Genomic DNA, 16,456 nt, shown 5'->3' on the forward strand with positions numbered 1-16,456 from the left:
AGATATATATATTATATGTATACTATATATTATAGATAGATAGATTTTTTTTTTTATTATGTGTTATGATGTTATTATATAATGTATACTATACATTTTTTATATATATATATTAATACATTTATTAATATATTTTCATAGAGACATAATTACATGGGCACAATTTATTTTTGTCTGTAAAACTAATTTCAGGCATTTAAGCAGAAGTATTTACATTTACATTTTTTAAGGTCATGAGAAATATATTTGAAGTCTGAACTGCAAAAACACATGGAATTAAATGTTTGCAAATCCATATGTGGTTTGAAATTCGAAATTGAGATTTTTTTAGAAGTGTGTTTAAGTCACATAGAAGTGTAATTCACCATGTGTTGTGCATGTAACATCGCACACCAAGCTGAGTGGTTTTCTAGTTCGAATGGTAAATGGATGAATGAGTGAGCTGTTTTGTACATGACATATGCATGAATGTGTAAATACAGTAATGCTTATCCTGTCAGATGCCTTGATGAGTTGAGCACCCCGGAGAGATGTCATGATGGACATCAGCAGAGGCATGATTTCCAGTTTTCAGTCCTGTTTGACAGCTACTCTCTTCTGTTGGCGTCCTGCTGACGCTTAAGTCATTACTATGGCAACCCATGTGGATATAGCAGATATTGACTACACTGTCTGAACAAACACCCCTGATTTCATCACTTGCACTATGACAGCACGGACACTAAAGAGAATCAAATAAGATTTATGTGCACAGTGAACACGAGATCACGCCAGAGTAGGACAAATCCAGATTTCTGCATGCGCGTCGTCTGCTTCAGAGAGCAGATGAGCTTTAGTTATTATGGGACTCATCAGCACTGTAAACTTGAGAGAGCTCCAGACATCCTCCAGACACTCTTGCCTCCTTGGTATGAATCGTCCGTATCTCATTCCCTGCACTAATTCCAATTTAATTGCCAGTGGCCTGAAGCCTTCTCAATAGGAGTAACAAATGGTTTGATTTTGTAGACTTCATCAGACTGCATTTTAAATGCGACACTCACCCCGCACGAATGCCAATGAAGCAGAGGAGAGGCTGCCTGTTTACTAATTATCCTTTTTCTTACTGGGAGCCGCACTGTAAGGGTTGTCTGATTAAATCGGATTTGTGGGATAGGGGGAAAAGCAAGCACGGTCCTCTGCTTTGTAAACGATCCTCATCCAAGGCGAGGGCTAGCCGTGCACTGTAAATTCTGCTCTCTTAAAGGGATACCGTGTCTTTTGTAGACGTAACACAGGGGTGGGTCCACTCGTAAATTCCTCCCCCTACTTACCCCCCTGGCGTTACAGTGTTTATGATCTTTTATCACTTCATCCATCAGGGCAGTAGGATGATTCAAACAGCGGGCAAACACAGGCCATGATGTATATTGTCCTCCTGCATTATCAGCACACTTTTTTTCCTGTTTAACACTAAAGCTGCTTTGACACAATCTGTATTGTATAAAGCGCTATATAAATAAAGATGACTTGACTATATGCTTGCTATGCAGTTTGCAAGTATTGTAGTTATTGTGATTTCTTTTGGCCACAATAATCTTGTAATGAAAACCTGTTATCGTGACAGCGCTAGCGTTCATTTTAAGTATCTTATTGTAACCAAGATTTTTTTTTTTTATAATTTAAAACCTAAGGATGATTCAAAGTACTTGAGGATTACTAACTCGAACTTGGAACTTTCCTGTAATCGTCAAGAGTGAATCGGTGCTGTAGAACCATGCTCATTTTACCGAATCCTCTTTGCAGTCACGTCGAGCTAGTGTTGAAAGCTTACTTAATTATGAAGAATCTGCCTCCAACACCTGTCAAAGTCAGTAGGGCCAATTTCTTCCATGTGGGTTTGTGAGTGATGAAGACATTTTCTCTGTCTAAATGGACACTGGAGAAACCATATGGATCCATGACATTATCTTGAGGTAATTAATATGGCTTCTACAATGACATCTGGTGGCATTAATCTATCTGAGAACGCGGCATCTCACCACAGCCGCCCGACACGAAAGTGAATTATCTGTAACTATTATTGGTGCAAAGTCTGGAACGGTACCAGCCCCAGAATAAGAAGCAATCTTTTCAGTGGTTTAACGCAGGTTGCGCCGTCCTCATTCTTTCCCTTCCAAGCGTCAGTTTAAGGCTTTTAAATGCAGTCTGCCATTGTAATTCTCATTTTAAAAAGCCACCACTTGAGATGAAAACCTGTTAAATCAAATAGCGCATTTTACACGTCCCCCTGTCGGGTGTCATGTATTTTTAAGGCAGACCTTCGGAGACCAATGACACTTTGATAGTATCACACAAAATCTTATTTTGTTTCTCCCTCTCTCTCCCTCTCTCGCTGTCTCCCGTCTCACCATCTCTCCTCCTGTTAGATCAATAAACAATTCATTGAAGCTCTCTTTTCTTTGCTTTTCTTGTCAGAGGCACAGAGGCGTTTTGAATGCATTAAGGCAGCGCTCTGTGCTGTCAGTCACTCTGTATTCCAGACCAAAGCTGTCAGTCGCTGCCCTCCCTCCCTCAGCAGCCCCCTCCGAAAGCCTTGGGCTCCTCTAATGCCACATTATGCCCAGCCACTCTCCCGGATTACATGGATGTGCAGTCCTCCTCCTGTAGTCTGGGCTCATTAGGTGTCAGCTGGAGTGAGCGAGTGAATACCCTGGCCGGAGAGATGCTGCAGACATATCGCATCACACGCACACACGGCTGCTGGAACAGCTTGTACCTGTTGACTTCCCAGCAGCCTGTAGCACTCTGTCATAAAAACACTCATGTAACATCTCTTTATCTATCTGTCTCTCTCCTCCTGACTAAAAATCCAATTCGTGGAGGAAAAAAGACAGGGGATATATGAAGCCAGGCAAGGGAGAACCATTTCTTTCCAATCGCTGGGAGTGCAAGACCCCTTGTTTGGATTTCATTCAGCATCACGTTACTGTGGAAATGAATGGGTCAGAAAGCCTTTAGATGTGGCTTTACCCTTCAGACCTAGAACCCTTTGGTAATGCGCTCCTATAATGCTCACATTTATACATCCCAATTATAATTAAGATGCAGTCCCCATGAAAATCATTACACTGCTTGAAGGGGTTCTCGTGACTAATGTTCTCAGTATGCCATGCTATACACAGATATGCTCGCTTGCGAGCGCAGTAGGAATTAGTACATTTCTCTTGATGGCCCAGTTTCACACTGAGCCAAAGTTCTGTGTTTTGCACATTATACTAATTGTGGGACTAAATATTTGGGCTTTCTTTTGAGGCTACGCACACACCCCCATCCCCCCCTCCCCGTGTATGTTAGAAGGGTTGTATAGTTTTGGCACCAGTTTGACCATATTGTCTCGCCCTCCTGAGCCCCTGCTAGCACCCATTGTCCCCAGGCTCAGCAGGGCTGCCAAGGCCCCCTCTGCCCCGGAGCGCCCGGGCTGCCCTGCCCCCCACCTGGTCCAAACAGCTGCCCCCATGACCCCTCGCTCCCCTCCCACTGTCAGACATGAACTTCTCTCACAAGCTTCACACATACCATACAGTCTTGGTGTATATATACTCCATGGCACTGGCTTTCCTGATACTCACGTATGACTTGTAAGCCTATGTGCTTTGCAGACACATCTAATCTGTCTGTCTGCCTTTCTGCCTGGATGTCCTCTGCATGCATGGTTAAAACATTTCAACTTGAGGACCTAATCGTAATTGTGGATGTGGTTAAACATATAGGCCTATATTTACTACACAATGACTCTGCAAAAATTACTTCACTTATTAATATTATTTGAAATATTACTGTATATTAGGGATTTTTTGGCGACTTATTTGATAGTTTACATTTTTACACCAGTAGGTGGCGTCAAGTGAGTAAGTGACTGAATCATTTATTCAAACAATTCATACAAAAACATTGATTCATTCAGGAATTAAACAAGCGGGTCTTTGAAAAATATATTAAACTGATTTGTTCAAAACACTGATTTAAACATGAATAATATGTGACTGTCTTTGAATGAGTCCTTGGAATGTAAACTCAACTGATTCAGTCAAACACACTGATTCATTTGAGGAACAAAAATATGATGTTATGAATCATTAAATCGTTCCCTGAACTGATTTGATCAAACACACTGATTCATTAAACACATAATCACTGATCTTGATTTGATTTGGCACCATTTTATTTTGGTGGAACAAAAATTAATACAGTAACTGTAGTAACTTTAGTGACACATCACATCAGATACATCTGCTCAAACACCAACATCCTGCATACTTATCTAGGTAACACATTCCAAGCAGAGCTTTAAGACAGGTGTGTCATATTTCCTAGCTCTTCACTGAGCAACAGGTGACATCACACCTCACGGCAGTGGTGACAGAGAGCAGCTCTGGTACAGGAGTTTGTATTCCATCAGCACTGGCGAATTGAAACTCAAGCTAATTGACTTTGGTCTCACAGCTTAGAACGACACACGCTCTCCATGTGGGGTTTCTCAGCTCAAGCATCGGCCCTGTGGGAAATGCAGTTACCTCGTCTAACTCTCACATTAAGTTTTAATCACAGCCCTGTTCAATTTGTTATCGTAAAAAACAGTATTGCATTTATAATGTATACTGCATTCTCTTCTAGCATGTTTATGCATTTAAAATGTACAGTCTATCTCTTCTAGCAACCCTCTACATTGCAAGTAAATCACTCGCATGTGCAACTAAATCTTCACTCTGGGCGACTAAATGATGTCTAATATTAGCCAATTGCTAATAAATTCTCAGATTTTACTCGCCAGTGTGTGAGTTGGAGGCTAAGTATAAGTTTAGCACAGATATATTTTCACTCGCCGAACACTCTCTGACTGAGCGCTTCAGAGTTTCACTCTCCGTCAAGCTTTTAGATATTTATAAAACTGTGCCATTTTACATATATATATATATTATCAGTCTGGCGAGTAAACTAAAAAATGTACTAGCCAATGGCGATTCAATTGCCAAGGTGTCCGTAGAGGGCTGTCTGGGAAAATTAATTTTGCTGATTCATAAATGTTGATGGCTCATCCTGCACTACACAGATTTTTGTCAAATCAGATGATCCCTTGAATAAGAATGTCCCTCCCCCGCAACCAATTGTTAATGGCTATAATGTAACCAAAGACTTGCGGTATGTCCTCCTCCGACTTCCTATTGCAACAGCAAATATGTCGACACAGGACATAAAACTGCTTTTGTCAAGTGAATTCACTGGGTCTCTAGGTGATTATGTCTAGGTGTTATGTGGCATATTATGCTAGACATGGTTTTCTGGTATTGCCAGAAGTTGTCTTCTGAGCCAGGGATGGTGCGGGCACAGCCATCCTGGAGTTTGAAAGTGTTTACAGTGGTGAACACAAGCGGAACACCCTCAATACCTAAACAGTGTGGCGCACCCGCTAAGTAACGGCCAATGCTTCTTCAGGGCCATTAACTTAACACTGCGATGGAGCCAAGAGGCCCTTATAAATAGACACAGGAGTGGAGGTAAATTATGCCAAAACTCAGGCAGCAGCAGCCAAAGCCAGTCCTCTATCCAGGTGTCACTTTGTCCAACTCAATTTTGCACTGTAATAGAGGCTAGTGGGTCAGCCACTTCTCTCTCTCTCTAGTTCTTTTTCTCTGCCTTACCCTTCAGTACCGCACGGAAGAGTTTCTCCCAGCTAGGCCATTTACTTGTGACGCTCTTTACTTCACACAGAGGAACACTTAATTCCAACTAACACCAATCACATGGACACTGCACTTCCCTTCATTGCTTCCGCTTTATCAACTGTCCCCCCTGCCCTTCTCCTGTTCCCAAAATAGTGTTCTTTCTTCAATGGAAGTGTTCTTACCACCTGAGAAATACGGTGCATTAGGAGTGAACTGTATGATGTGTTATTTTACTGGTAAAAAATCCTTAAAACAAAGCTCAATTATTCAAATATTGTCTAGAAAATATTCTCTTTGTAGTATGCTAACAGTGTAATGTAATTGATCCAAAATATGGCCAAATCTCCAAATGTTAAGCTATTAAAAAAAAAGACAAGGTCCATAGTGCATGGTCACTGATTGGGCTCTTCTGTGAGGGGAATACTTGAAATGAAAAGTGGGTAAATTATCATCATTAAATCTTTCAGTCACCAATAATGTGGGATTTTAAGAGCAATCACAGAGCAGCACTGGTGATGTGGCTTAGTCTTTCCCTCCACCCCATCCAGACCCATGAGCTCCCTGGGTCAGAGTCCACCTAACCTCTCGCATTCCTCAGAGCCTTTCCTCCCTCCACCCGCCCCCTTTAAATGTAGCTTTTTAAGTTTCTTTACAGCCTTTAGTTTTGCCATGAACCTTCCTGAAGCAAACTTGCATTTCACATCCCCAAACTTCTTTGGGATTTCCTTCCATAATCAATGCCCCCCTTCCTTTTTATCGATAAACTGAGAGACGCAAGGAGTCATTAAAGATGGAGACAGCGAGTGGGGGAGGGAGATGGCAGGGCCCAGAGAAAGCCAGAAGGAAGGCTTGTCAGTATTTATTTGCAGAGAAGCAGCAATACAGCTGCACTGCCTGAGATTTAAGAACAGGAATAGTCATTTCTCTCGCTCACCTCGAACTCCTCCTCTCATCCTCTCAATCGCTCCCGTTTTTTTTCCCCAGCAAATGCTGATTGATCGAGCTTTATGAACATGAGACTGGGGCTCCTCATAGATTTTTAAATTAGTGCCAGCTTTGCCCCAAAGATGTGTTATCGACTCATGAAATAGAAGCGGAGCTTAAAACACTCCCACTTTCCCCAGAGTTTTCTAGAGCCTGATAATTGAAAAAAAAAAGTGTGACGTGTGAGTCTGTGTATGAGAGTAAAGCAAAAGAGAAGGAAAAAATTGCTCACTTTGCGCCTTTATCCATTTAAACACCCAGATGTGAGTCTGGGTTTTTTTTAACTGGAGATTTCAGTGATTTGCTAATATTCATTCCAGCCACTCTACAACAACCACTCTAGTTGTTTGTCATTTCCTTTATCTGTCCGCTGACCTCTTGTGGCACCATATTATATGTGCATCTCACCCTGTAGTACTGAATTAGATTCTCCTATTGATCCACTGAGACTGAGTGTATTTTCTAAATGAATCATTGTCTTTTTTAGCATGATTGTCCAGCTTTTGCAATGATCATGTGATTCACAAGAACCTGTAATTGGCGAATTAAATTGCAAAATAATGATTTTCTTTCTATAAGGTGTCAGGCAAATAACAGTCCTGCTCCAAAAGCCAATGCTGCTATGTTTAGTTAGTCAAGAGACTTTAACATACATACTGTAAATGAAATCGTACAATCGTGCTAACATCTCACTCTTTCTGTTCTCAGGTTCAGATATGGCCATCTTCTGTTTGCTGTGCGGGAAGCGCTTCCAGACGCAGACGGCTCTGCAGCAGCACATGGAGGTCCACGCAGGCGTGCGCAGCTACATCTGCAGCGAGTGCAACCGCACATTTCCCAGCCACACCGCACTCAAGCGCCATCTCCGTTCACATACAGGTCTCCCAATCAGCTCTTTACTACTTAAGTTTGTGTGTCTTAACGTTGCGCATTTGTGCATAACCGATGGCCTCGGGAGCCACATTTTTGGAATGAATCCGTAAGACATACTAATTTGATGCTTTGATGTTTTATGCACATCCGTCAAGCCGAATGATTATTTTAAACACGCTGAGATGTGATTCACCCTGTAGAGTGTTTAAATCAGGATCCTGGTACAGTCATTGTGTTGGCTTTTTTTCCCACCTGTCATCCCATCACTTTCTGGATGGAGGTGGATGGAATGAAGATAGCAGGCTGAAGTGACATGTCATTTAGTGAAAGGCCAAAGCGCTGTGATGGCTTGTGACAGCGCAGATATCGCCCTCCCCAGTCGGGCTAGTCCTGCTATACGGCGGTTCCATCCCCATGTGGCTGAGCAGATGCGACGACTCGGGGAACAGTCTACATTACTGTCTCCAAATATGAGACGCTGGAAATGAATCCCATTTTCTCCAGAAAGCCTTTTCTCCCCATCGTCTCTGACCTTAAATAACAGCCTGACGTGTCAGAGTTGCTTTACTCTGTGGCGGCAGGGATGAATATTTGAAGCGAAAGCAGGAGATGAGCAAAGCCTGCCTGTTTATAGGCCGCCCGGCCTTTATTGGGCGGCTGACGGTACAAGGCAGCCGAGTGCTTACTGTACTCGCTTGTCCTTCGCCGGACCATACATCGGAGCCGACGCTCCCGCCTGCATGCATAAATGTCAACGGTCTGCTTCGCCGCAGACACGGCGGAGGGAGAGAGAGAGGCTGTGATACAGCGTCGCGCTAGTTTGAACCCAATTCTCTGTAGGCGTGTATTAAATTACAATGAGCGCTAGCAAGCACCCGTTTAATGTGATGTGGGGGCTTTTGTCAAGGAGCTGAAAGGGAAAAACTGCTTTTGGCACTTGCCAAAAACACTGAAAATAATTTTTTTTTAAAAGAGGACAAAAAAGAAGACTCGTTGCTTGCATTTAATTCTGCTTTGATCTTCTTGATCTCATTCATAGTGTATTTTTAATGCTGGAAACTGAGTCGCCGATGTGATGAGCACTCAGATATTCCTCAAGAGCCGTGTTTCCCAACCTTTTTTTATCTTATGTACTCCCACAACCCTGTCAATAGTGCTCAAGTACCCTTTTATCAACACCACACCAGAAATATTTTCCTTGAACTTATTGTGTGTTAATATAATTAAAGTCACCATTATAACATTGATTTACTTTAAAACAATCACTACTGTGTTTGACTCACCAGGTGGTTTATATAAAAAACCTTGTTTGCCTTTCAATCATAGACTTTCTCAAAGACGTGTCAGCTAATTTATTTGCAGATTGATGTTTAACACATGTTGTCATTTAGGTTTAACATACATTTAAGTCATTTGCTCAGTTTGTATAGTGGAATTTAAGTATCATTGAATCTATAATGGTTAAATAATAAATAATTAACCATGAACAAAACATACATTCACAAATGTGTGTTGCACAAATGTTGTACAAATGTTTATCCATCAGGACTGCTTCATAAAATGGTTGTCGTATTATATTTTTTAGATATTGCAGTTCAGCATTTTATTAATTTTGAAATTTTGAAATCTGCTTCTTTCAGATTTCTTTGTACATGAAATTAAGTTCAAAACTGTGGAATTGATATTTCTTTCCATTTATAATGTTATAAAAGATTTTGACTTTGACAAATAAATGCTCTTCCATTGAACTTTATATATATCAAAGATGTCAATAATAATAAGAGAAATAATTAATGTTTTTAAACACCAAATCAGCATATAGAAACATATTAAAATAGAAATTGTAATAATATTTCACAATATTACTGTTTTGACAGTTTTTGATCAAATAAGTGCAGTCTTGGTGAGCATGTGAGACTTCTTTTAAGAAACATAAAATCTTGCAGAACCCAAACATTTGCTTGTATAGGTTAAATCAAATAACTTCAGTAATATAGGTAAGTGAAATCGAAGTATTTTCAGGTATTCTCTGAGGTATGTACACTTAAATCACTGCTCTGTAGAAACAGTGGAGCAATAGCTTAACGTATCCCTGTTTTCTCCATGTGTGGTGCCCACTCAAAAATAACTTAAATGAGTGATTATGGGCCCACACAGTCATTACTCAGTAATTCAAGCCCAAGCTTAAATTTGATTTCAGTCATACCTCTGCCTAAATGCTGATGCAGAACCAATTTTGACAGGATTTCAGAGAATGATTACACGCGTTTCCGCTGATTTTATAGCGGAATTTCTGTTCTTGAATGCACTTGCTTGTGTACTTTTACAGGCGCATGCAGTGTGAGTGAATGCTGGCATCCATTAGGGCTGATAATCATGGCAGCCCCCTCGCTCCCCCCTCCATTCCACACGCTGCCGGCCGTGCCTCGTTAATATTCCGTTGTTGTTCTGTGCTTGTGTTTTATTCGGAGCCCATTTTCCATCTGCGGCGGGTGTTTTGTGTTCACAGCTGTGTTTGATAGTGCAGCCCAGTTGAGACCCTGGCAGTGATGGATCCTTGATTTACGCTGCTTAGCGCATAATGAACTCGGCCCCTGCCTTAACGTAAGCTTCGGCCCTGCCAGGCGGCAGGCGGTGCCCACAGACCCCAGCCAGGTACGCCACCACAGCAGTCCCCTAGGGCAGGGGGACGCAGGTGGCAGCCCCCGAGCTTGCCAAATGTCTTTTCCACACTCTTTGTGCCTCGCAGCCACCAGACTTACAGAAAGACACAGAAAGGAACCGAGGAACACGCAGTCGGTGACAGCATCTTGATCTATCACCTTGTATCTTTACTGCCTCAAAGCTTAATGTATTCCAAACAAAGCAAAGCCGCCAAACAGAATTTGATAAGCAAATTGCCTTCTGTTTATAGCAGCAACATGCTGGATTTACATAACAGGTAGCCTAAAAAAAATACCAGGCGAGTATTACGATATGAATTTGTGCCTTGTGGTATCAGGAGAGAGCTGTCACAAATTATTTTGTCAAATAAAGATTAAAGATGCTTTTACCGAGGGTAGAAACAAGCCTGCGGATTTAACTCGTGGCCAGTTTTCTGGAGTCTAGCACAGATGTCTTCGATTGAAGCGCCAGCTTAGGCTCAATTAAAGTCAGGTGAATTTGGCGCGATTGCTATTCTCGTCGCGTGCCGGAGAGCAGTCAGGGAGCATGATGGATTGTGATCTCTTCTGCGGAGGAGGCATTTTGAAGCGCCAAATTTCTTACAGCGACTGATAACTTCATGCACACAAATAAATACTGTCACTTTTATTGATTTCTGAAATGTATGGGGGTTTTTTTCCTGTTTTGTGTCATCTCCCCCTGCTTTTCTTCTCTCCCATTACTGGTGAAGCGAAGACGGTGGAGCCCAAGCAGCCGTGTAAATGTGAGGCGTTTAGCTGCATCTCGCCACAAAACGTGCCTGAGGAAATTGACATTGTCTGGTAACGGGAGGCGGCGAGAGTCTGAGCATGACAGTACATAACGAGAAATGCAATTTATTCCCAGGCACGGTGCCGCTCGGACAGCCAGATAATGAAACGCATAGGTCATAGACGATGACTTAAACCCTCCGTACAGAAGTGAAATGCATTAAATATGGGGAACATTACACGCCTGGCGGAGACGTGCATCTGTACAGAGAGAGAGTGATATATGGTTAGCTGATAGTGAGACACAGAAACGCAATTAGTGCAGACAGCAGAAAAAGAAACACCCCCGCATATCATAATATCACTGATTACTGACCTCTGAATATCCATTACAGTGCAGGAAGACAGGAAGATACAGATGACAATGACCTATAACAGACAACTGATGATATTGTACTGAGAGCTTGTAATGGCTTGATTTCAAATTAATATTGTAGGCCAGCTGTTTAATGCTTTGTATGAGAAAGAAATATCACTTGGGTTATTGTCCATTGTTATTGTTGTTTTTTTCTTCCCTCATATTTTTTCTTTATAGAAATGTTCTCCTATTATCTTTCTTTTATGAAATTTTTTTAATCTTTTCATTTTACAGCCTTTTTGTGAGTTTAGTTTATTGAAATGAAAGGTGTTGTGGTTGTAAAATTAATCTATCCTTTTTACATTTTGATTTACAATGATACACTTTGAAAACCAACTTTTCATTTGATTATTTATAGTCGTTTCTGTGCTAATGATTCATTGGAAGATTGCTTTCCAATATGCATCATTGTAAAACACTGTATTTATGGCTCTATCAACTATGTTTATCAATTGTAAAAATAGTTCTGTTTTTTTGAGTATCACAACGCTGCATCAATGCCATTTTCTGTAACTAAAGGTACAGAAATGACACCTTAATTTAGTGGTAATATAAGGTGATTATAGCCTTTATAATGTCTGTCTGGTGCAAGTTCATTCATTCAGTTCTTATCTTGTTATGATTAGCATTAACTTGCATATACTACATATACTGACCGACCCTGTGTCCAGCAGGTGACCATCCATTTGAGTGCGAGTTCTGCGGCAGCTGCTTCCGAGACGAGAGCACGCTGAAGGGACACAAGCGCATCCACACGGGAGAGAAACCGTATGAATGTAACGGCTGTGGCAAGAAGTTCAGCCTCAAACACCAGCTAGAGACCCACTACCGTGTCCATACAGGTACTGTACACTTCTTCCTGTTTTATCAAGCCATGATGAATGGGAATACAGATAGCTTTCTTTGGGTATTATAGTCCTCATTGGTTTATTGTACTACTTTTCCAGTAACATGCCCTACTTAAATCACGTTAAGCGCTACGGTCGTATGTAGCAGCTTTCTGTTATCCTTGTCAGCAGGCGAGCGTCACATCAGATCTTTAGATCACAGCTAAGGCCAATGCCAGCGCAGGCCATGCCTCTGTTTGGCTTCAGACCTGTGCAAAGAGCCACTTTTCTCTTGTTAAGGTGATATCTGATTGATTCCTACATCTCCGCACTCTGTAAAGCCCACACCAAAGGGCAGGCCATTTCCAGTGCTTTCAGCTCGCTCTTTGACAAGGTGCGGTACTGTATTAGTGCGGTACTGTAGAGACCAGATCTCTCGGACGCACATGACGGACACCAGACATTCCCCTCCTCTCTGCCACTCAAAAGCGATGCCGTTAAGCCAAACTATCAAGAAAGCCTGTCAAATAATTGGCTTCTTTGGGTGCGGTGGGGATGGAGTAAAGCCTCTGTGGTGCGTGCAGAGCTCCCGAGATAACAAGAACAACGACAAGCTCACAGTCAAAGGCCACCGCATGCAAAAAGGGAGCCGCTTGATGAAACATCGACATTGGCAGCCCCGCTCCTGTCGATGGCCAATCAATAACTCTGCTCCATTTGCAATTCATTATTGTCTGGTTATCTGAGGCTGCCCTGTTTACAGTGCAGGTAAAGTACAATGACCACACGTGCGTGTATCACTGGAGTCTCGACAGTTTAATGACCGTCTCATTAGGGCCTTTGCATACACAAACGCAGACAGACATGACATTGCTCGAACCGCCGAGGTCAAGGTTCCTCAATGCCTCCGTTAAACAAACAAGAAGACCCGAGCAAACAACACAGAGACTTTGCATTCCCAGGATGCCTTTACCCAACACAAGCATTCTTCAATCCTCAACTTATCAATGCTTTCCCTAGTGACATTTTTAAAGGTCAACATTTAGATGACTTATTTTCACCGTCAGAACAAATGTGCTGTGCTTTGCGTTAATGTCTCTTTAAGAGGTTTCGGAAAAACATTCTGAACTAAGAAACAAATGTTATTTAACTATGTAGCTAGCTTGACAAATGCAACACTGCTGTTCCATCATGATGGTTTTTTTAGTTACACTATGCTGCAAAATTGTACATTTGTCTGTTAAGAGACGACAGAGGAAAAACTAGTTGTATAGACGACTTTCCCAGTATTTGCCAAATAATTCCTTAGGGTTTTTTCTCTTATGCTCATCAAGCTTACATTTATTTTATCAAAAATACAGTGAAAACAGTAATATTGTGAAATATCATTAAAATTTAAAATAATTTTTTTAATATTTTAAAATGCAATTGATTCCTGTGATGAAAGAGTGGCATTTTCAGCAGCCATTACTCCAGTCTTCAGTGTCACATGATCCTTTAGAAATCATTGCTGATTGATGCTCAAGAAAGATTTTTTATCATCATCGTTTTTAAAAACAGCTTAATATTTTTGTGGAAACTGTGATATGTTTTTCATGATTTTTCTTTGCTTTCTTTTTTTTTATATTATTAGTATTATTATTTTTTAACAGCATTTTTTTATATATTTTTTGTAACAATGTAAATGTCTTTACTGTCACAATTAAATTAATTTAATTTATTTCTTTAAATATGTATGAACTCATATTGGATATATAATTTGATAATTTGTAATTCAATTTTTCACACACACACACAACATTTGAATGAATTAATGCAAAAAATTGTTTAAAAATGGTAACCAGTTACTCAACCCTAGAACACATTTCCTTATACTTTCATGTAAATCTTAAAATCTCAATTTAGAAAAAAAATTTATATCAAAAACTGTTCTAACCATTTTGTTATGTAGCTATACTAGGAGAGTCATTCACTTAATCATTTTCCTCCATATGGATGAGTGTTCTTGTGTGTCCACTAGGGATGCAACAATACAGTTAGCCCACGGTTCAATTCATACCTCATTTTTTTTACCACAGTTTTCGGTTCGGTTCTGATGGCTTGGCACATCAGAGTGTTTTTTGCCATTTAAAACTAGATTTTTAAATCAAATAAACAACAAAAACTTCCTGTAAACATCTGTACAATGGAGAAAGGATGTGTATGTCTCCTTAAAATTTCTTTTGAGAGAGGTATTTTTCCTATTTTTACCCAAAATAGGATGGATTGGCCATAATGGAGTGCTATAAACACATGTAATGTTTGTTTCATTCATACTGGATCCTGGAGGGCGCCCTCGCGCAGAAACTCCACATATGCATCACAGAAGTAATAGAACTCATGACGCCAGGAGAAACGTTTTGAATGATGAAGTATGACAATAAACACTCGCCTGTTCTTCAAGCCATCTCAGGTATTTTCAAAATGATTACGTATATTTATAATCCATTGCTAATCGACATATATATTACAGTATAGAATATATTTTCTGCTTCATTCTGAAGCTATGCCAGATCAGAAAAGGAAGTTATTTCAAACACTCGACTGATGTTGTGGAGTAAAAATATGTTATAATGTTCTCTTTTGTTGGACGGCATGTTTAGAAACGCCTCTCATTGCAAGTCATTACAAGGGAACATGTTTGGAGTGTGTTGCTTTTTCAAATGCACGTTATAAGCGGGGAGGCATTGCGTTTCCTCATCTCAGCACGTGTACTCACAGGCACACAAACAGCGCCAATTCTGAGAGAAATAAAACACGCACAGAAATTATTTAAAAGCAAAACCAAAAAAACGCAATTCACAAGTGCGTATTGAACAGTGCATGTCATACAAAACAGTTCAATATTATATTGAGAATGGTGACATCTATGGGCGACATTGGGGGGACAAATTGTTAGTCATGGAATCCCTGATGTCGGCCTAGCTGCAATTGGAGCGCTTAGCCAAGCGCTAAATACCCTCAACGTGTTTTTGCAGCGTTGAGCAATGTAACCAATCACAGACATATCTGTTGATTTCTTGAATGCAATGGCCAATCAGAAACGTTTTGTCAGAATTCACGCACCGCTGAAAGCGCCGCAGTTTTTAAGTGCAGTTTTGCACGCTCGTGAATCATCTCATGACTAAGTGCAGACGCGATGTAAATAAGAGATTCATTGTGCAGTTTAGAGAGCTTCATTGATTATAACGGAACTTTGTAAGATCGCGATGATGATAAAGGGAGCGCGCTTTGCGCACTTTCTAGGGTATAATCCATTCAGAATTTGTATGAAACTCTAGTTTTTCGGACACATAGGCTACACCCTGCAAAGTTTCGGGAATGACATCCGCATATTTATGCGGGATTCACTCTCAAAATAGCAGTGATTGGCAATGGACAGAACATAAAATATATTGTTAGTCATGGAATCCCTGATGTCGGCCCGCTGCAATTGGAGCGCTTAGCCAAGCGCTAAATACCCTCAACGTGTTTTTGCAGCGTTGAGCAATGTAACCAATCACAGACATATCTGTTGATTTCTTGAATGCAATGGCCAATCAGAAACGTTTTGTCAGAATTCACGCACCGCTGAAAGCGCCGCAGTTTTTAAGTGCAGTTTTGCACGCTCGTGAATCATCTCATGACTAAGTGCAGACGCGATTTAAATAAGAGATTCATTGTGCAGTTTAGAGCGCTTCATTGATTATAACGGAACTTTGTAAGATCGCGATGAACGAAGATGAGTGACGCTTTTTAGTGATAAAGGTAGCGCGCTTTGCACACTTTCTAGGGTATAATCCATTCAGAATTTGTATGAAACTCTAGTTTTTCGGACACATAGGCTACACCCTGCAAAGTTTCGGGAATGACATCCGCATATTTATGCGGGATTCACTCACGAAATAGTAGTGATTGGCAATGGACGGCACATAAAATATGTTGATTTAATTCTGGAACCGGTCCTGGCCAAAACTCCACAGACAGCACGTGTTCCGAGCGAGATCTAATTCACGGACCAAAAGCATGTGTAAACTTGTGTGTAAACATTGGGACATATCAACCAGTAATTTAACGGATGGTAGAAAGTTCAGCAATGAATGGTATGAATGGTATGCAAGAATATTACTTTTTTTATTAACGTTTATTTTTCCTCACGTGTCTTGCCTTTGGTAACAACGATTCAAAACGGAAACATTTCAAGTGACACGGGAAAAA

General features: G+C 40.8%; 1 protein-coding gene across 2 annotated transcripts in view; it reads left to right on the forward strand.

Annotated features, from left to right (window-relative positions):
- zbtb16a (zinc finger and BTB domain containing 16a) overlaps positions 1 to 16,456 on the forward strand; it is a 144,576-nt gene that overhangs the window by 121,445 nt on the left and 6,675 nt on the right. The window contains exons 5-6 of one of the 2 annotated variants that reach the window (XM_016526194.1): positions 7,398 to 7,568; positions 12,065 to 12,235. In XM_016526194.1, the coding sequence (XP_016381680.1) occupies positions 7,398 to 7,568; positions 12,065 to 12,235 (342 nt within the window). The remainder of the gene's footprint in view (positions 1 to 7,397; positions 7,569 to 12,064; positions 12,236 to 16,456) is intronic. The other variant, XM_016526195.1, reaches the window with a different exon arrangement.

This window comes from Sinocyclocheilus rhinocerous, unplaced genomic scaffold, assembly GCF_001515625.1.
Source record: "Sinocyclocheilus rhinocerous isolate Xijiao unplaced genomic scaffold, SAMN03320098_v1.1 scaffold753, whole genome shotgun sequence".
In the NCBI taxonomy this organism is placed as follows: domain Eukaryota; kingdom Metazoa; phylum Chordata; class Actinopteri; order Cypriniformes; family Cyprinidae; genus Sinocyclocheilus; species Sinocyclocheilus rhinocerous.